Source organism: Lepus europaeus, chromosome 7 (genome assembly GCF_033115175.1).
Source record: "Lepus europaeus isolate LE1 chromosome 7, mLepTim1.pri, whole genome shotgun sequence".
Classification (NCBI taxonomy): Eukaryota; Metazoa; Chordata; class Mammalia; order Lagomorpha; family Leporidae; genus Lepus; species Lepus europaeus.
Window position 1 is genome coordinate 50,576,888 of NC_084833.1, and position 22,343 is coordinate 50,599,230.

Consider the following 22,343-nt stretch of genomic DNA (forward strand, 5'->3'; position numbering starts at 1 on the left):
TCAAAATATCCTTTTCTGGTAATGTCAAAATACCATTATTTTGTGACCCTGAACATTAAGTAACATTAAATTCCCAAGCAATTAGCACGTATTTTAGAACTCCAAAAATGTTTCCATTCAGAGGAGAACATGAATAAGGGTTTTCTTGCAATAATAAAATACGCCTTTTTTAGAAGCATAAATTGTATTTTCTACTAATACAAAGAACAAATGAGGTTACCTAACACTGTTCCTAGTTAAAGGTCCACAAAATTTGCTGTGATTGAAAGAGCACCACACTGACCTTAAGACCAGAAATTTTCAATTTACAAGTGTAAAACTACAACTGAAATATGTTAAGTTATAACGCTGTTAAGTTCAGGAAAATTATCTACAAATGTAATGAAATTGTGCTAAAACAATTTTCCAATCTAGTTACATTTAGTAAAATGTTATTCCACTCTATGAAAATACTTGCACTGAATTCCCTATGAATTACATTTTCCATGAACATTTTGAAATGCCTTCATACTTGCTCTATGGTGAATATTGTCAGAATAATTTCTCTTCTGATACGTATTCTTCTAAGTAATGTCGACTATCGCTGGTCAGAAACAGAAAACAAAGGGCATAACAATATTGTTTTCCAAGCATCTGGCCAATTTCAGGCCACAAAAACAGCCTCTGAAGCCATTTCAAGAAGAAAAGTGTTAACTTATTGGAACATCATTATATTGTCAGTGCCTAGTATCTCACAAAATCAAGGTGGTAGCCTGTAGACTATTTTGAAAAGATTACAACAGATGAAAAGAGAAAGAGAGAGAGAGAGAGGTAAGTGCCTCAGGTGTAGTCAGGACAAGAAACTTGTTTCCAACCTACTGGGTCTCAGTGTAAAACATGCTACTAATCAAAAAATTCTCGAAAAAAATGGTAAACACTCCTACATTTATCCTTTTAGTTTCACAGAACACAATACTGAGAACTGAATATTGTAATCAAAGTCCCAGGACTACCACTTACTAGATGTGTGGAGCTGGGTAGTCTCTAAAAGCTGCAATTCACTCACCTCTAAACTCAGGCTAATGTCATCTACCAAGCATGATGCCTGTGAGGAGTTGAGACAACATATGTAAAGCATTTTCCACTGAGCTCAGTGAACATTAACTGTGCTTACTGAACCTTGTGGTGATGTCGAACAGGTAAATTTCCCAAAGCTATATAAAGATATAAGTTCATTCCCTGATCATTTCAATTCTTTAAAAAACAAAAATTTTAAGTCTATGAAGAAAAAAAAAAGAAACGCGTTTGACAAGTTTCCAGACATTACTAAGCTTAAGCTGTTAAAACATTACTCTAATTTTGCAACAAATACACACAACACAGTGAGTTAGTGTTGAAAAAAAATACACACACACACACACACAGAGAGACACTCACACAACTCTAGTAGACTATATGGCTGGCTTTCTGTCTGAACGACTGAGTCTCAGTTCCAAACTGTTCTTTCCAGGTAAAGATCTCAGATTCCCCCCTCGATTATCATCACTGGCGAAAACTCCCAACAGTCTCCCCTCAGGCTGAAGGCCGCACGCTCTGCTGGGGCAGATACCACCAGCAAAGTGATAATGGCACCAAACAAGAGTGTGCCCGCCTCATGCCTCTGAGAAACACCCCCTCCCCCCATTACATAAACAAAGTCGCTTAAAATGCAGCCTGCTTAGGGGGCTACTTCAGGGCCACTCAAAGAACAAAACTTGCTTCTGCGTTCTGAAAACGCTTCCTGTAATTGAGGAATCCCTTCCAGGATAAAACATGACTTCCTCCCCTTTGCTCCCACTTCCAAGACGCTCCCTGCACTCGCGCACCGCAGCGCCAAGGCCGACGGCGCGCTCGCCCCCGGGCGGCCCCGACTCCCGGGCCAACATACCTGCTCTCTGGAAATACAAGGCAACGACGGTCGGCGGAACATCTTGCCACTGCCATAGTAACTGGCGCCGCTCTCTCCCAGAGAAACGCAGCTGGACCTCCGCCGGGGTCGTATCACAGGCACTTTTTCGTCCGCGGCGCTGGCCAACCGAGGATGGAGAGGCGCTTCCCTGATCTGAAAGAAGTGATCCAACCCCAGGGCCAGCAGACAGCCTGCGCTCCCGACCAGGCAAGAGAGCAGCGGCCGAAGGACCGAAGGCAGCGAGCCCAGGCTGGTGACGGAGACCCACCAGACGCAGCTGGCGAAGAGCAGCAGCGCCGGGATGCTGTGGCGGAGCCTCGCAGGCTGCGCGAGCGTCAGCAAACCCACACAGCTCAGCACCAACACCAACCTGCCCGCCACCGCTGGGGGCGCGTGCGGGCCGGGGGTCTCGGCCCCCCACGGCCAGGACCACCACGGCCACCCCAAGAGGTCCCCCAGGTAACAGCAGGCGGGCAGCGCCAGCACCCACCAGGAGCCGCCGCCTGGGCCCAGGTCGGGGCCCCGCTGGGTCCGAGTCAGGAAGCAGGTGAGGAAGAAGAAGGCACAGGCGATGCTGAAGAGGGGGCTGAGGCTCTGCGAGCACACGCTCAGCAGCGTCCGCAGCTGGGCGGCCCCGGCAGCCCAGCTCTCGGGCCCCGCGCCGAGCAGCCCGGCGAGGACAAAGGCGGCCAGGGCGCCCAGCGAGAGGCGCGCCCGGGAGAAGCGGGAGCCGTGCCGCGGCTGCTGGGGAGAGGCCGGCGCCGGCGGCTCCACGTTGCAGAAGCGGCAGAGGTGGAAGAAGAAGCCGCGCGGAGGGTCCTGCCGCAAGGGGCTCACGCAGCTCTTCACGTAGCCGTTCCTCAGACTCCCGGGGGGCGAGCCGGCCCCGTCCGGCGGCTGCGCGTACCGCATGGCTTTGGCGTCTCGCTCCTCTCCCCTCATGGCCAGGGGTGGCCGCGGGGCTCAGCACGCCCGGCTCGGACCGCAGACAGCCGCTCGCGCTCCCGGACCCCCGCCACCGAGTTCTGGGCGCCCCCCGGCTCGTAGCGCGTCAGAGCTGCGCCCGTCGCCGCGGCCCGGGGTCTCCGCCGCGCGGGCCGAGGAGCGGCAGAGTCCGCGACATGCTGGCTCAGGAGAGCAGCGGCGAGGGGCTTCTCTCCGGGACCGCTTCGGCTGCCGTCTCCTTTTCCCTCGGGCACCTCTGGGGACTGAAGGCTCGGTGTCGCCTCCCAGCTCCCGTTGGCTGCAACAGTTAACCTCACGGCCCCAGCCTGGTCCGTTGGGCGCGCGAGCGGCAAGCGGGCGCTCCTCCCCCGCGGCAGCTCCGGCCGGGCACGCGCCCTGCCCGCCGTCCGCGCGCGCCCGCGTCTGGCCCGCCAGCACCGGCGCCCGCCGCCACCAACAGGGACGCGAGATCGGGACCCCGCCGAGTGTGTGAGTGTGGGGCAGGAGAGCGCGGCCGCGATAGTCCGGGGGCCGGCTGCGGCTGGGAGAGACGACGGGGTCGTCATCGGATGGGAAGGGCAAACCCGCCATCCCGGGACCCCGGACACGCAGGGTGTTTTGAGGGGAAGTCAGAGATGTCTAGCCAGGCTCCGACAGGTCACCACTGGGGTCTTGGGGAAAGAGAGGACGTTTGTGGTCCCCAAAAGGAGTGCCTAGTGGGGATGCCGAGCCCAGAGTGGGAGGGGCTGCCTCTAACCTCAGCCCAGTTCGGGTTGGGCCCTGGGACTGTGTGAGCAGAGCTGTGACCAAGTGAGGGCCCGTCATCACCAAGGCCACAACCCAGAACCTCTAATCACGGTGGGTAGGTATGGCCCCAGCTGCAACGTGTTTCCTTGAGCCACGCAGCAGGCCCAAAATCCCTGCAGTGGCCCTTAGGGAGGGTGCACGTGGCGGGCACTCTGGAAACATCCAAATCTTGCTTCACAGGCAAGGAACTGACGTCACGTCCTCCACCTTCCACCCTTGCCATACATACGCAATGGTCAGTCTAGTCCCCCTCTAACATAGCCTGTAAGATTTGCTGTTGCAAATGTCCTTTCCAAATTGAAAGCTTTTTCACTATAACAGCAAGTTCTAGAGAGGGGGTATAGGAAGATTAGGTGTTCTCGCCAAGACCACTCCTCAGCTGTGATCCATTGGCCTTCCAAAGAAGCCAAGTAAGATGCTATCTGTGAAGTAGTGGTGAAACTAGCAATGTTAGGAAATGCTGACTTCAAGTGAGAAGAACTTTGCAGTACCAAAGGGACTGCTCTGGAATCGCACCAATCATAACTGCCTTAGAGGGTGAACTGTGTTTCCCTCCACCGAAACTCCCTCCAGCCTCATGACAGAACTGCATTTCTCAAAGAGCTAATTCCACATTTTTCCAGGGAGATGAGGAACCTTACTGTGTGGTAAATCCCACAAACAGGCCCATTTTTCACCAATTAATCTCTGCCCACAGCCATGACCTAACACACCATTTTCATATACGGTCAGAGTTCACATACATAGCAGAAATCACTGTGAAATTAGCTCAAGAATTTGATCAAGAGACACGCATACAAACAAAAACAAATTACCAACTTCCTTTCCTTTTCTATACATTGAATAAAAGAAAAAAGTTTTCTAATTTATAAACCAAATGCTTTCCTAAAAGGTAGAGTCCATCGAGGCTTTCTTCCACTATGACAATAACATGTATAAAACTCACTAACACCAGATGAAAACTGAAGTATGAAACTTTAAAAATTTTATTTTTTAATTTACTTGAGAGGCAGAGAGTAACTCCCACATGCTAATTCACTCCTTAAGTGCCCCAAAACCAGGGAACTCATTTCAGCTGTACATGAGTGTCAAGGACCCAAGTACCAGAGCCATCACTCACTGACCTCTAGAAGTGCACATTAACAGGAAGATGTAATTGGGAGCAGACCTAGGACTCAAACCCAGGCACTCCTGTATGAGATGCAGGCACCCCAACCAGCAGCTTAACCTTGAGACCAATTGCCCACCCCACATGTAGGAAACTTAATGGATACAGTCAGAGCCTATAGAGAAGGGCAGGACAAAACTAGCAAGATGTAATATTGAAATGCCATTATAAATTCTTATAGGAGAGGGGTCAGTGCTGTGGGTAAAGCCACTGCCTGCAATGTTGGCATCCCATATGGGCACCAGTTCAAGTCCTGGCCATTCCATTTCTGATCCATCTCTCTGGTATGGCCTGGGAAAGCAGTTGAAGATGGCCCAAGTCCTTGGGCCCCTGCACCCACATGTGAGACCCAGAAGAAGCTCCTTGCTCTTAGCTTCAGATTGGCACAGCTCCAGCCATTGCAGCCATCTGGGGAGTGAACCAGCAGATGAAGACCTCTCTCTCTCTCTCTCTCCCTCTCCCTCTCTCTCTGCCGCTGCCTCTCTCTAATTCTGCCTTTCAAATAAATCTTTTTTAAAAAATTCTTGGGGCCAGTGCTGTGGCACAGTGGGTTAATGCCCTGGCCTGAAGCGCCCGCATCCCATATGGGCGCCGGTTCTAGTCCTGGCTGCTCCTCTTCTGATCCAGCTCTCTGCTGTGGACTGGGAAAGCAGTAGAAGATGGCCCAAGTCCTTGGGCCCCTGCACCCACGTGGGAGACCTGGAAGAAGCTCCTGGCTCCTGGCTTCGGATCAGCACAGATCCGGCCGTTGCAGCCATCTGGGGAGTGAACCGTCGGATAGAAGAGCGCTCTCTCTCTCTCTCTCTCTCTCTGCCTCTCCTCTCTCTGTATAACTCAGATTTTCAAATAAATAAATAAATCTTTAAAAAAAATTTTTATAGGAGATAATAAATTAAGTATTAGACCCAATTAAGATTAAAGTTTTTTGTTTTCTTAAATCCAAGGATGTTATCTGAGGTAAAATAGACAAGTAGCAAGAATAGTACTGAATTAGAAATACAGTTTCATGAGTTTCAGTCTGGGCCCAACCTTTTACTACTTGACTTTAAGCAACTTTTACAGGTCTCAGCCTTCTGAAGTGTCAAATAGAGCAATTTAATTTAGGTGATCTTCTGGTCTCAGAAAACTATGTTTATGTTTTGTTTGTTTGTTTTAGCAAATTGTATTGAAAATATGAAGATACAGAAACTCCTACACCTGATAGGCCAAGAGGGCATCTCAGAAGCGACTCAGAACCCTGTCCAGAGTCACGCTGGAGTTTTCATGAACTTAAGTATGAGTTCCCCATTTCTTCTGCCTCTATACCCTTTCTGGGATACTACTAGGTAGAGGGTTTTCTGATAGTGGAATTCCTCCCAGAAATTCTCAGTAGTTTCCTATGTGAAGGTCAGATGAGCTTTCCCTGAGCTGCCCCCAGGGAGAGAGGTGAAACCCATCTAAATTTTTTTTAAAGATTTATTTATTTATTTGAAAGTCAGAGTTACACAGAGACAGGAGAGGCAGAGAGAAAGAGAGAGAGAGAGAGAGGTCTTCCATCCAGTGGTTCACTCCCCAGTTAGCTGCAACGGCTGGAGCTGTGCCAATCCGAAGCCAGGAGCCAGGAGCTATGAGCAACCATATGGGATGCCAGCACTTCAAGCCAGGGTGTTAACCCACTACGCCACAGCGCCAGCCCCCAAAACCCATATAAATTTAGGGTTATAAAACAAGAGCAATTACAGAATGAAGATCTTCATTTCTGTATCTTCTTCGAACTGTCATATGTGCATTGACATGTCTGTGGGTATTCTTCTCTTGCTCTTTATCCTGTGGTGTTTAGAAAAGATTGTCTTGTGGGCCTGGTGTTGCAGAATAATAGGTTAAGCTGCTGCCTCTAACACTGGCATCCCATATGGTTGTCAGTTAAAGTCCCAGCTGCTCCACTTCCAACCCAGCTCTCTGCTAATACACCTGAGAAAGCAGTGGAGGATAGCCCAAGTCTTTGGGCCTCTGCACCCACTTGGGAGACCCAGATAAAGTTACTGGCTCCTGGCTCCTGGCTTCAGCCTGGCTCAGTTCTGGCCATTGCAGCCTTTTGGGGAGTGAACCAGCAGATGGAAAATGGAAAAAGCTCTTCCAGGAGCTTCTTCCGGGTCTCCTACATGGTACAGGGGCCCAAGGCCATCTTCTACTGCCTTCCCAGGCCATAGCAGAGAGCTGGATCAGAGTGCAGCAGCTGGGACATGAACCGGCACCCATATGGGATGCCAGCACTTCAGGCCAGAGCATTAACCCACTGCACCACAGTGCTGGCCCCAAAACCCATCTAAATTTAGGGTTATAAAACAAGAGCAATTACTTTAGATAAGGAATTCCCCTAAACAGACCCCTCTGAATGATACTGACCATCAAGTTTCTTACCTATTAGAAAAGTAAGTGATTACTTCATTCCAGTCATCTGTTTCTTCCATTTTCTCTCTCCAATTCTCTTTCAAATAAATAAAATCTTAAAAAAAAAAAAAAAAAAAAAAAAAAAAGATTGTCTTACCCTGTCTGGAGGACTGGTCACACTGTCTGGTGTGATAGGCTGGAAGTCCTGCCATAAAATCATCTGGAGTTGGATGGCTTTTATTCTGTTAGAGACAAAGCAAATAAGGGCATTAAAGACTCGTGGTATAAAGAGAAGCAGTAAAAGAAGGAGAGTATAGGGTCAAGGAGGAGCAATAGCCACAATTTCTATGACCAGGTGTTAGGCCAAAAATTTCAGTCTTATTCAGCCTAGTCCTGGAGTTGTCTGGTCTTGTCCAAGAAAGTGGGAACATGCTTTTGCACCTGTTTAGTTTGACCCAAGAACATTTTAGAAACAGGGCATAGACATACTCTTGGGCAGCAGTTAGCATGTCTAACTGCCTGCCTGCTTTGAAGGACTAGGTTTAACAACCCCAGAACAGAGGCCCTCATATGCTCCCCAGGGCCAGTCTTTGTTCCCCAGGGCGAGGATGGACAAGAAATAGCTTACTTCCTGACAGACCAGTTGTGTTTTGGTTTTTTTTCTCCTGGACACTCATTCTGCTAAGAAGTTAAGGGTGTTAGTCAAATGCCCCAAATGGAGTCTCAGGTGGGAGAACAGATGAGCAAATCATCTACATTGCATTATTTTTTCACCCTCCCTCAAGATAGGTTGATTAAGTTTCTCTATGATGGCTTGCTCAAATATGTGCTGTCTATAAATCCTGTCATCACACTGTTCAGATTAGCTGTTGCTTTATGCTCTGTTTGTTAATGAATTTAAAGGCAAATAGAAACTGACAGGAGGGTCTTTATAATAATCAGATGGGTATTAAGGCCTGGCCAGATATATGTGAGGCCTAGACCTATCTATTTCTTCACATAGAGTACTATAAGAGACATTACAGGGTGGTGTGAACCTCTTTAAGGAAGATAACCTGTTAGCTCCCATTGCCTGTCTGGCCTGAACAGGTTAATACAGAATAGGCAGTGTCTCTAAAAGAAAACTTATGACCTTGCCTACAATGTCACTGACCCTAGGCTGTCCCCTGAGTAGCATTCAGGAACCTCAGCAGAGTTAAGGAGGTTTTCAGCTTAGTGTCAACAGGGTCCGCAGTTCTGACCTGAAAGTTCTTTGACCCCATGGCAGTTCCAAATTCAATGACCCAGCTCTTAGCAGAGCTGACAGAGCTCTTCAGAAGCTGTCTTCTGTCATCACAGCTGTTTGCTCAATTTCCTGGTTTCCTACAGGCGCTATTTGGGTGTGAACTGGTCTTATTGGGTCTCCTTAATGGCAGATCACTGTGTAAAGCAGCTATTAATTGGTGCCACCTATCCTTCCATTGCTCCTGCTGCCTAGCTTGCTCCTCTACCTGCTGGTCTCTGTTAAAGTAGTCCATAAAGGTGACCTTTAAGGTTTAGCCAAGGGGGTGTATGGTATGATTTCTGTATGTCAAGAGTATATTGGCATCCTTAGGATTACCCTTCAGGTTGCCAGGAGAACCTTTGAATTATTTGTACTATCAACTAAGTCAAATTCTGTTTTGATAAATAAAAAATGAAGGAAAGGGCAGGTGTTTATAATTAAGTCACTGATTAGGACACCCACATCCCATATTGGACCGCCTGGTTCAAGCTCCAGCTACTCTGCTTTGGATCCAGCTTCCTGCTAGTGTGCAGGGCAGCAGATGATGGCTCAGGTACTCATATGAGAGACTCGAGTTGAGTTCCCAGTTCTTTGTTTTGGCCTGTCTCAGCCCTGGCTGTTTTGGGCATTTGAGGAGTCATGTTTCTTTCTCTTTCTTTTTCTCTCTCTCTCTCTAATAAAATGAAAATAAAATTTTAAATGAAGGGATGTGTATAACAGGACTTTCCTAGGAAATAAAAATCAATGCCTTCTTCACAAAATTGCTTTACTTGCCAATTCTTTACATTTCTTTTAGCTGTCATCCAAGTCTTTGTGAGGCTCAAACTCAACTCTTTGAATAATCCATAGCTGGAATGCATCCTCCTGAATGCCAACCCAGCACCTGAGAAGAATTCTAAAATAAAATGTAAGAATGGGACCAAACATCATGAGAACTTAACTAAAAATATGCACAAAAAGAATGAGCTAGCTATGTTTATAGCAACTCCCTTCTCTGTTTACAGTCTTTGTTTAAGATTATTACTAGGCTGCATTTCTTAGAGGTCAAGTTATTTAATTATTATTCTGCCAAATGTAAATTAACCAATAGAATTACTTAGCTCTTGTCTTTCATTTCAAGAATCTGTACTGATTATCTGTTTGGAGGAAAAGTCCTTAAGCTAAAGCATACCTTTGAGGACTCTGTAACCCAGCCTCATTTTACTTTGCATTCCCTCATATCTTGACCCATAATCTCTCCACTTTCTAGTGGACCTCTCCAATCTCCTGATTTGATGATCCATGGAAACTTGATGGTTACCATCTGTCTACTAAGTCAGTCTGGGGCAACACAATCCTTATTCTCAAGCTCCAAAGACCCAGTTGTCTCATGAGGGCCAATTTTTAGGGTGGAAATTTTGTTTTGTTCTCTTTCTAAAGTATCCACACCAGTAATCTAATGCCTCAGTGACTGTTGGAGAGCTCTGCCTAGGTTTTTGCAGTATCAGGGTCTAACACCCTGCCCCATGAATTAGTTGAAGTTTGTAAGAACTGTGTTAACAGTTACAGCCCCAGGCCGGCGCCGCAGCTCAATAGACTAATCCTCTGCCTTGCGGTGCCAGCACACCGGGTTCTCGTCCCGGTCGGGGCGCCAAATTCTGTCCCGGTTGCCCCTCTTCCAGGCCAGCTCTCTGCTATGGCCAGGGAGTGCAGTGAAGGATGGCTCAAGTGCTTGGGCCCTGCACCCCATGGGAGACCAGGAGAAGCACCTGGCTCCTGCCTTTGGATCAACGCGGTGCGCCGGCCGCAGCGTGCCAGCCACGGCAGCCATTGGAGGGTGAACCAACGGCAAAGGAAGACCTTTCTCTCTCTCTCTCTCTCTCTCACTGTCCACTCTGCCTGTCAAAGAAAAAAAAAAAATTTACAGCCCCTCTAGATGCCACTTGCCTCTCATCTGTTTAACCTTACAAGCACCACTTCGGACATCCCGTTACTGGGTTTAGCTCAACTGTTAGAATACCTACTTCTTCAACGGGAACCTCTGGTGCTGATGATTGGTAGTTTGGTAAATGTCCTCTCTAAATGAGGTTTAGTCCTCTGTGTCAGACAGAAGTCTCATAATCGGACAACTCCTCAGGATGATATGTGGAAGTTTTTAAAGACTTGTTAAGAGCAGTTGAAAAGTAAAGAATAATGGTTACCAGCTCTTTAAGAGCTTCACATTATTATTCTCATTCTATATTGTCGCCTCTCAATCACAGTGTTAACTATTTTTCAAAATAAATGTCATACACATAAAAGCAGACTACTCTTAGTCAAGTGCACGTGTCCAGAACCAGAGCCTGACAACTTAGTGGGTCTCTGGCACCTCATGCTCTGAAGGAAAGCCTCTCTTTGGAACCACTGAATTAAAAACTAAATGGATATATTCAAATCTCTAAAACAGACCTAAAAAATTAATGTGTACTTGGGAAAATGTCTAAAAGAACTGATTGCTGTTTCTAAGTGTAATTTCCCAGAGTTCAATGATAAAACAGCCTGAATTTCTCAGAAATAATGATATAAAGTAGTCTGATAAATTTTAAACATCAAAGAAACTTTCAGAAATAGGTAGTAAATTAACCACTGTCATTGAAATTCCAAATATCTAAAACTGGGACCATTTTTATGGCATAGCAGGTAAAGCCTTTACTGGCAATGCCAGCATCCCAAATGGACACCCATTCACGCCCCTGCTGCTCCACTTCCGATGCAGATCTCTGTTAATGGCCTGGTAAGGCAGCAGAAGGTGGCCCAAGTGCTTGGGCCCCGTCACCCATGTGGGAGACTTGGAAGAAGCTCCTGGCTCCTGGTTTCGGCCTGGCCCAGTCCCAGCTCTTGGGGCCATCAGGAGTGAACCAGTGGGTAGAAGATATCTCTGTCTCTCCCCCTCTCTCTGTAACTCTTTCAAATAAATAAATCTTAAAAAAAAAATACCAGCCGGTGCTGCGGCTCACTAGGCTAATCCTCTGCCTGCGGCGCCAGCACCCCGGATTCTAGTTCCAGTCGGGGTGCCGGATTCTGTCCCGGATTTGCTCCTCTTCCAGTCCAGCTCTCTGCTGTGGCCCAGGAGGGCAGTGGAGGATGGCCCAGGTCCTTGGGCCCTGAACCTGCTTGGGAGACCAGGAGGAAGCACCTGGCTCCTGGCTTCGGATCGGCACAGCAGCGCTGGCCATGGCAGCCATTTGGGGAGTGAACCAATGGAAGGAATACCTTTCTCTCTGTCACTCTCTCACTGTCTAACTCTGCCTGTCAAAAAAAAAAAAAATACCAAATGTTTAAAACTAGATTCATCCCTTAAGTTAAAAGAAAGGTTTTAAAATAATGAAGAATTAACATTTACAAACATACTGAAAAATAAAAACAGAACAGTTTCTCTCCAGTACAGAAAAGATGGTTCTGCTTTGTGCAGTGGCAGCTCTGTTGCCCAGAAATGTGAACACCAGCTGTTTTCCTTCCAACTAACACCCATCTCAGAATCTGAACCTCCCATTGACTCACTTTTAGTTCATCTCACAAATGTTTATTGAGTGCCCACCATATGCAGAGCACTGTGCTAGATGTTATATGGAACATTTAAAAACTCTAAGAGTTCCTTAGGAGCTTCCTCAGAGCTGCTGCTTTACCTGGGAGTAGGATATATGCACATAGACTATTAAGGAGCACAAGAGGATAAACACTCTTGGGAAAAATGCTTCAGGACTATTAAGAAGAGAGTCATTCCTTCCCAGAGATTCAGCTGATGCAGTTGTCTGAGCTTGTTCCCACTATTTGTTTCTCCTCCTCTGTCGGTTCCAATTCTCTCCTTTACTGTCTTCTTTCTTTCCTCAGTGCCTGTCCAGATAGCTGTCTTCCTGTTTCTCTCCCCTCTGCCAAACCCTCTCAATTTTGTCTCTACATTTAATTCCCTCATTTCTTTCACTGTGTTCTCCTATGTACTGTCTCCCTCTACCAACATTTAATCTCCCTCCCTTAGTAAATACATTCATTCATTCCACCTTTATCCAGTGCCTGACATTCTAGAAACTGTCCTAGATGACAAAGATATAATGATGAAAGTATGACTCTATAGTGGAAGCTACAAGAGTAAAAAGACTTCTAGAGCCCAGTGTAGTAGGAGCTGTGATCAGTAAGTAGGCTCAGTGTCATCTGGGAGCTCAGAGGAGGGGCACCTAACCCAGACCCTGGTGGAAATAGCAGGTAAGGAGTAATAAGAAGAGTTGAAGAAAATGATTTCTGGGTTTGGTACTGAAAGATGAAAGGATGTTATCTAAATAAAATCGAAAATATAATCTGGGCAAAGGAAGCAACGAAGTACAAAAATCCGGAAGAAGGCAAGCACAGTGCCTGTGGGTAACTCAAGCATCCTAGGATTGTAAGGTATGGGAGGACAAAGAACATAAGTGTAAGGTTTGAAGGGGCTAGAGAGATGATGGGACCCTAATGTTGAACTGAGGTGTGTTGTTACCATTTGTTATAAAAAGGTGTATGTTCATGTGTATTTACATGGCTTCCTTGTGATGTGGTCTTCAAACACAAGAACTCCGCCTTATTCAATCTTAGAACAATCTCCAAATGCCTAGCACAGTACTCAGCCTATATATAGCAAGCACGCAAAATCTTTTTCAAGTATGTTTATATTTCTCAAAACAATTTTAACAAATCGGTTTTTAGGGTTTTTTTTTTTTTTGCCTTATTAAACAATGAATGTTTTTGAAAAGATTTATTTATTTATTTGAGAGTTATAGTTAGGGAGAGATCCAGAGAGACAGAGAGGTCTTCCATCCACTGGTTCACTCCCCAAATAGACACAACAGCCAGAGCAGGCCAGGAGCTGGGAGCCAGGAGCTTCTTCCAGGTCTCCCACATGGGTGCAGGGGCCCAAGCACTTGGGCCATCTTCCGCTGCTTTCCCAGGCACATTAGCAGTGAGCTAGATCAGAAGTGAAGCAGTGGGGACAACTGTTGCCCACAGGAGATGCCAGCATCACAGGCAGTGGCTTAACCTGCTATATCACAACACTGGCCCCTAAATAATGAATTTTAATAGAAAACTCTTAAAATACTGTTTAGGAGCCAGTGCTATGTTAGCAGGCAAAGCCACCTCCTGCAGTGCTGGCATCCCATATGGGTGCCAGTTCAAGTCCTGGCTACTCCACTTCCAATCCAACTATCTGCTATGGCCTGGGAAGGCAACAGAAGATGGCCCAAGAACTCGGGCCCCTGCACCAAGCTCCTGGCTCCTGGCTTCAGATCAGACCAGCTCCAGCTGTTGCGGCCATTTGTGGAGTGAACCAGCGGATGGAAGATATCTCTCTCTCTCTCTGCCTCTGCCTCCCGGTAACTCTACCTTTCCAATAAATAAATAAATCTTTTAAAAAAAGAAACATAGAATCACCATATGAACCAGCAATTCCACTTCTACATATATATACAAAAGTACAGACAGAAGAATATTATTTTAAAAATATATAATATTTAATAGCAAAAGGATTGCATATTGTTGAAAATATTTTTCTTAACATCCATTTTCAGAAAATCAGTAAAAGAACCCTTTCAATTAGAGTCAATGAAAAAACAGTATACATATGTTTGTGTTTGATTTAATTTCCAGCATAAAATAAATGTTTAAGAAATGTGCAGGTGATTTTTAAACTTTAATTCAAGTAATGGTATCTATAAAATTTTTTGCCATGAAAGAGTAAATTCTAGTACTTTAAGAATTTCCCTTCTCTGTTTCTAATTTTCAAAGCAACAGATACATCTATGATATAAACTCACTTTTCAAATATAACAACCAGGAAAAGTATTAAAGCTATACCTATTAATCTGAAACTTCCTGGATTTTTGTTTTAAACCTAAAACCTAAATCTTGAACAATAAACAGCAATGCAGACTCTTTCCAAGTTTTCCTGTTCCCTCCTTAGACAAGTAGGAGTTTCTTTAGCTCTGGCTATCCCAGCAGATCTGAAGGATCACAGCCACGAAGGTGGCAGCCTACCGTTGACACTGAACTTGTGGTTAATTGTGGAGTTCTGCCACAAAACCACCTCCCTACCACAAACTGGATATTTGCCCAGGAGAGTGACAAACTGCCAGGCCCAGCAATCTACAGGAGGCAGCAAGAGCAAACTGCCTTTTACCCCAGACAGCAGTCATTTCTGGATTCCAAAAGGAGCCAGCAACAGGGTACACCAAAGAAAAAACTAGAGGCATGCTTTCTCCACTACCCCTACTTAAAATGCATTCACACCATTTTGAAAAATAAGCTCTAAAAAATACAAACAATTCATTATCTAGCATCATCAATAAATGTGGGACTATTCATTAATAATTTTTAATAGACATGGAATTGGAAATAAAGTTTCATTACTTATAACTGCTATGTGAATCTCCTACATATGGTCATTTGCAAATAGAAGCAAATAATCTGTATTTGTATATGTGTTACTAAGCTGCACACAGCAGCACAGCAGCTCTGGGAACTTTATTTGAAAGGCAGAAGGCGGAATGATGCGAAAGAAGGAAATGAGGATGAGTTGATCTAGTTTCCACTTTGTAGTGGCACGACCTTGGAAGTTACTCAATGTTTCATTTTACTCACCTCCTCCATGAAGTGGGGAGAACAATGTCCACCTTTTAAGGCTATTATGGATTATATGAAATTATATATATATATATATATATATATATATATATATATATATATGGTAGCAATGACTGGATGCTCCATTAATGTACTTTACTTCCCTTTTCCCTGCATTTACCTTGTTCTTATCCTCCCCCATTATTTCAAGGCTTCCCAGGATTCTGAGTTTTCCCCAGGAAATCTACAGATTATATTATCTGTTCAGCTCCTTTTCAAGGCTTATTTTCAATGCTGTTTCATTCAAGTAAGTCTTTGACTTCCTAATTATTCACTTAAATAGATAAATTAGCAGCTTCCTTTAATTACAAAGCAAATTATAAAGGGTTTTTAATGCCTCTGTTCTAAATACTGTAGTTCAGAAATGTTTAATATATTACTTTAAGGAATTACTACATATTATTATCATAATCTGATGGGCCTACATATCTCAAATCTCATTCTACAGAAATGATGTAGATTAAGTGTCTATTTGTGGTGACATGGAGAAATGAAAAAATCAAACTTTAAGCAGTTTCATCCAAAATAACATTAAAAATAGTGAAGACAGAAAACATTTATATTTGCAAAAGTTTATTCACTCATTTAGTGAACTATAGAAATGATCCCTGAAAGTATAGTCTTACTCATTTGGCATGTACCAGGCCCTACCTAGACACCACAGGTACAACTATGAATAAGATATAATCCCTGCCTTCAGTTTAGAAAATATGTCAACAAGCACAGCAGTGTTGAATGCTCTATTAGAATCCTTACATAATACAGAGATAGGACAAAAAGGAATACACAGATGAGAACATGATAGTCTGGATATTGAAGACTGAATAGGTGCTTCCCAGGTATACAAGGAGATGGTAGAGCATTCCAGACAGCAGTATGGGCAAACCCATGAAGGCATGAAAAATCACAAGCATTTCTGGAACTGGAACCAGGTTGCTATGATTAGGGGTGGAGGGAAGATGGGCATGGAAAAATGAGTTTGGATAGATGGCTGGAAGCCAAATCATGGAAAGCTCTATAGGCCACACTGAGGAGCCTGAATTTCATTCTGTAAAAGATAAAGAACTGTTTAAGATTTTAAAGCACAATAGAAGCATGGTCAGTTTTAATTGTGCATTTTAAATCTCAGTACTGGTATTGCTTGAAGAATATTTTGGAAGAATATGAGACCAAACCTAGGGAAATCAGTTAAGAAACTATTTTAATAGACCAAATTAAAGGTAAAGATCTCTGAAGCAATGGCAATAAATTTGGAAAGTGAGAACTGAATTAACAGCAGCTACAGAACTTTCTGATCAATTCCATATGATAGAAATAGGGGAGAGGGGGACTGTGAAGAATGTTTTCCAGGTCTAGGCTAAAAGCCATTCTCAGAATAAGAAGTACTAGAGGAATAATTGAGAGTAAGAATTACCAGTTTCATTTTTTAATAGATTGACTCCAAGTGGAAATGTATCTTGGCCATTGGAAATATCAATCTGATGCTTAAGAGAGCAGTCTAGGATAGATAGAGGTTGAAAGCTATTTTTAAGAATATATTCCCAGGCCGGCGCCGCGGCTCAATAGGCTAATCCTCTGCCTAGCGGCGCCGGCACACCGGGTTCTAGTCCCGGTTGGGGTGCCGGATTCTGTCCCGGTTGCCCCTCTTCCAGGCCAGCTCTCTGCTGTGGCCAGGGAGTGCAGTGGAGTATGGCCGAAGTACTTGGGCCCTGCACCCCACGGGAGACCAGGAGAAGCACCTGGCTCCTGCCATTGGATCAGCGAGATGCGCCGGCCGCAGTGTGCCAGCCGTGGCGGCCATTGGAGGGTGAACCAACGGCAAAGGAAGACCTTTCTCCCTGTCTCTCTCTCTCACTGTCCACTCCGCCTGTCAAAAATTAAAAAATAAATAAATAAATAAAAGAATATATTTCCTATAGTGCATGGATAGAAGTGGAACCCTGGGAGAAAAATTAAATATTCCATAGGAGAGTATCTAGTGTGAGGTATCTAGTGTGAGAAAATAAAAGGATTAAGTTTTGAACTCTGGGGAATATCAACACATAAGGGACAGAGAGCAAAAGAATTACTGAAAAGAAAGTAGCAAACCTATAGAGAGAACCAGGCAGGAGTGGTGTCACAAACCAAAATCGCTTTCAAGAAAGGGGACAAAAAATATAAGATACAACCTTCTGAAAAATGAGGACAGAGGAATAATCACAGGAAGTCATTGGCAAACTTATGGGGAGTAGTTGCCACAGTGGGGGCAGAAACCAGATTGCAGTGTATTAAGCAAAGAATGTTGACGCTAAAACAGGTTTCATTCTAGAAAGTTTAGCCAAGAAGAAGCTTTACCTTTAGTTTCATAATTATTTTTATGAGTTTCAGCTTAAAAACATGATTAAAATAGCTTATTGCTACAATATAAAGTACATTTACTGTGTAAAAAAATAAGTCTAAAATAACGGATTCCTCTTAATAGCATATCTATAGTCTTCCCTACATTTTTATAAATAGATTAATTAAACTAGAACTTATCTTGTTCTTATAGAGATATTCTACAAATAAGGGAATACAAAAACATGCTAGTGAGGTTACAAATTCTCTATAATATGGAAACAAATAGAAACATCTAACATAGCTCTAAGATTTTTTTAAACAATTGAACAGTTATTATCCACTTTCAATGAGTAGTGCAATCTCAGTCTGATTCATTTTTTTAAGAATAGAAAAAATTGGGGCCGGCGCCGTGGCTCACTTGGTTAATCCTCCACCTGCAGCGCCAGCATCTCATATGGGCACTGGGTTCTAGTCCTGGTTGCTCCTCTTCCAGTCCAGCTCTCTGCTGTGGCCCAGGAAAGCAGTGGAGGATGGCCCAAGTGCTTGGGCCCCTGCACCTGGGAGACCGGGAAGAAGCACCTGGCTCCTGGCTTCGGATCAGTGCAGCGCCAGCCTCAGCGGCCATTTGGGGAGTGAACGAACAGAAGGAAGACTTTTCTCTCTGTCTCTCTCTCTCACTGTCTATCACTCTACCTGGCAAAAAAAAAAAAAAAAAGGAACAGAACAGATCATGTAAATGGCCTTGTTAAATATTGATTGTTTAAAAATCACCATATTTTCCCCAGCTCTGAAAATAGTAAACAAGCAACTAGGTCTATCTACTAAAAGCAAAATACAGACTTCTATGTTTAGAGAAAATTTTCTAGTGTCTGGTCAGATAATTCAGATAAAAGCAGGGTATTTTATGTCCTTTTCCTGCTAAATAACCAGGATTAACTGCAATGCTTCAGTTCTTAACCCAACATCAATCTTCACTAGAATTATGCTTGGACTGTTCCCAGTGACAACTCTCTAGCATGGTTTGGTGCTTTGGTAACTATATTAAACGTAAGTGCAAACTGTGAAAAATAACAAGAACACTTACATATAATTCAAGGTTTTAATACTGTATTTTGGGGATGTATAATCATGTTTGAAAGGATGACTAACATCCACTCTTACAGGAACAAACTCTTAAACAAATCAAAGCAATGACTCTTCACTCATAAGCCTCATGGATATGGCTAATTTTATTCCTTAGCGACCCTCTTTTTTACAGGTGAAAAGATTAACATCAGATTTCCTCTCACTATAACCTCTCAAATGTTGTCCGAACCAGCAACCCACTCTCTTCAAACAAATACCAGCCAGCCAGGAAACCATGAGGTTTTATTGTGCTATAAAATAGACCAGACATTTCCAAACCTTCATAGGAATGAACCTGACTAAATCTTTACTAAAAATAGTTTCAAAATAAACCATGGGCTCCAAGTTTCTCTAACAATCAAAATTCCTTCACCCTTCATCAATCTTGCTCGCATGCTCTTTTTTCTTCCAGAGCTACAGTGCAGGCAGTTTCTTCACCCACGAATTGGTAATAAGGATCAAAGGGCCCACTTCTATTTGATTATTGGACTATAAGAATGGGGAAAAATGTTAGCTTCATTCCCTGCATACATTCACATTTGTCAGTACAGTTTTCCTGTACACTACCAGTTCATATATCATGAGCTACTTGTATCCTGGGCAAAGAAAGCCTGGATTTTTACAGTTAAGTGGAATCTTCACCTTTGTAAAAAGAAGAGACCTTTTAATGCCATTCAGCAAATATTTATTAGTTCTAGGTACCTTCAAAAGGGTGTGTTTGTGTGCATTGCATACAGGTGCATGTGTATATGTTAGAATGGAATCAGTTGTGAATGATCAGTGGGGAACAAGACAAACACAAATAACTAAATACAAAATGGAATACTTGAAGAGACAGTCAGATTGCAATTGGGATAAGGAAGGGTGACATTAAGAAGGCAGGATTGGGGCTGGCGCCTTGGCCCACTTGGTTAATCCTCCACCTGCGGCTCTGGCATCCCATATGGGCACCGGTTCTAGTCCCAGTTGCTCCTCTTCCAGTCCAGCTCACTGCTGTGGCCAGGGAAAGCAGTGGAGGATGCCCCAAGTGCTTGGGCCCCTGCACCCGCATGGGAGACCAGGAGAAGCACCTGGCTCCTAGCTTCGGATCGACGCAGCTCCAGCCATAACAGCCATTTGGGGAGTGAACCAACAGGAGGAAGACCTTTCTCTCTCTCTCTCTCTTTCTCTCTCTCTCTCTCTCTCTCTCTCTCACTGTCTATAACTCTACCCGTTTAAAAAAAAAAAAAAAAGGAGGCATGATTTAAAATCTGTCTTAAAGGTTGTGGTAGGATTTAGAAATAAAAGATGATGACATTGCAAGGGAGAAAAAAGACATAAAAGTGAAGAACATGTTAATGGAACCATTGTTTTATCAGAACATAAAGTTGAAGAGCAATAAAAAAAATGTAAAGCAAGTGTAGCATGCCAGGTCCTTTAATCCTCATAATAATCTTCTGGTAGTAATAAGAACTGTCGTTTTACATGTGAGGAAATTGTAGCACACGGACATAAGTAATTTGGCAAAGATGATACATCTAGTAACTGGTGGAGTCAGGATTTGAACCCAGGCCCCATGACTCCAAAGCTTCTTTGTGCTTTTCATTGAATCAGTAATTATTAAACATTGGTACACAAGAATCATCCAGATAACTTCTACCCAGATGGTAAAAATGCAGATTGCTGAACCTCGGCCCTAAAGATTCTGACTCAGTAGACCCAAGATGGAACTGAGAAACTTCCATTTATACCAAGCACCACAAGGCACCAGGATACAGATCTGGGAACCACACAGTCTTGGAGTAGACCAGCTCAGCGTTGGATAGGACCAAGAATGAACTGGAAAATAGTTAATGATGGGTATTGTGGGCTTAATTGTATTCCTCCAGAATTCCTATATTGAAGCCCTAACCCCTAATATGACTGTATTTGGAAACAGAACCTTGAAAGAGATGATGAAGGTTAAAAGGAGGCATAAAGAGAGGGCCTTAATCCAATATGACTGGTGTCCTTATACAAAAAAGAAAAGGCGAGCCGGCGCCGCGGCTCACTAGGCTAATCCTCCGCCTTGCGGCGCCGGCACACCGGGTTCTAGTCCCGGTCGGGGCACCGATCCTGTCCTGGTTGCCCCTCTTCCAGGCCAGCTCTCTGCTGTGGCCAGGGAGTGCAGTGGAGGATGGCCCAAGTGCTTGGGCCCTGCACCCCATGGGAGACCAGGAGAAGCACCTGGCTCCTGGCTTCGGATCAGCGCGGTGCGCCGGCCGCAGCGCGCTATCGCGGCGGCCATTGGAGTGTGAACCAACGGCAAAAGGAGGACCTTTCTCTCTGTCTCTCTCTCACTATCCACTCTGCCTGTCAAAAATAAAAAAAAAAAAAAAAAGAAAAGAAAAGGCACCAGGGATTCATATGCCCAGAGAAACAACAAGCTGAGGACATAATGAAAAGGCATCTCATCTGAAAGCTAAGAAAAGAGGCCTTAGGAGCAAACAACCCTGCCAGCACCTTGATTTTAAACTTTCAGCCTTTAGAACTGTGAGAAAATAAATTTCTGTGTTTAATCCACCTATTCTTTGATGTTTTGTTGTGGCAGCTCTAATAGCTTAACACACAATGAACTGCATTTACTTCCTACTTCTTTTTCGCTATTTATACATCTGTCATATATTGAGTTGCTCCAAAGAAGATCCCTATTATCACTATCATAAAAATTCAAATCCATGTGCCATATTATAATTTATAAAGCCTTTATACATACTCTGTTGCACTTGAACTTTGCGACAGGCTATAAGCAGCCACAACTCAGTAACACAATAGAATTTGCCCAGATTTCTTACAAACTATAGAGCTGAGTATAGGTCTAATGATCCAAATATTAAACTGATTTTTCATATATTACATACGCACATACACAATACACTCCCATACACACATCATGAAGTATAGTTACTATACAAAAGACCCATCTGAAGAAATGCCTTTCTTTACCCCTCTTCTAGACTTAAATAAGATATGATTCAAGAACTCAAGAGATACACTCAAATGTTAATAGCAAAAAGGAGATTCGAATACTATACAAGATTCCTAATGCTCAGTTCTCAAACAATTGAATATGCAGTAACAAAAATGAAGCCATTTATGGATTATGTGTTTGGTCCTTTAAGAAATACACATTTGAATGATTTTCTAGCAGTGGAAATAGTTTTACTCATATACCAAGTGGTATAAATTTGCAGAATGCCAGTCTTATAATGAATTGAAACTTAAGTAATAAAATAAATAATAATAATATAAGTATATAACATATAATAATAAAATAGAAGTAATAAAAATAATAAATCAATCAATAAATATTTTTTTAAAACTTAAGAGGGGCTGGCATTGTGGTCTTGGGGTTTAAGCATCTCCCAGATGCTCCAGCTGCAATCTAGCACCCTGCAAATGCAGCTACAGAAGGCAGCGGAAGGTAGCCCAACTCTCTGGGCCTCTGCCACCCATGTGGCAGGAGGGAGTTCCTGGCTCCCGGTTCCAGCTTGGCCCAACCCTGGCTGTTGTGGCCATTTGCATAATAAACCAACAAATGAAGATTTTATTTCTCTTTCTCCCTCCCTCTCTCTCTCTGTCTCTGACTCCTTTCAAATAAGTAATTTTAAGTAATAAAAGTGTAAGAAAAAGTGAAAGAGCAATTAAAGTTAGAGGCAGTGATTCCTTTACTTTCATTCCCTTTAGCTAGCACTTCCTTTTTATTTAGGCTAGTGAAAATACGAATAATTTTTGAA

At 43.8% G+C, this 22,343-nt stretch overlaps 1 protein-coding gene across 2 annotated transcripts in view; it reads right to left on the reverse strand.

Moving 5' to 3' along the window:
- PDE3B (phosphodiesterase 3B) overlaps nt 1-3,178 on the reverse strand; it is a 206,573-nt gene extending 203,395 nt beyond the window's left edge. For both annotated transcript variants that reach the window (XM_062196455.1, XM_062196454.1), the window contains exon 1: nt 1,907-3,178. In XM_062196455.1, coding sequence (XP_062052439.1) covers nt 1,907-2,869 — 963 coding nt within the window. In that variant the 5' untranslated portion in view covers nt 2,870-3,178. The remainder of the gene's footprint in view (nt 1-1,906) is intronic.
- Between the last annotated feature and the right edge of the window lie 19,165 nt (nt 3,179-22,343).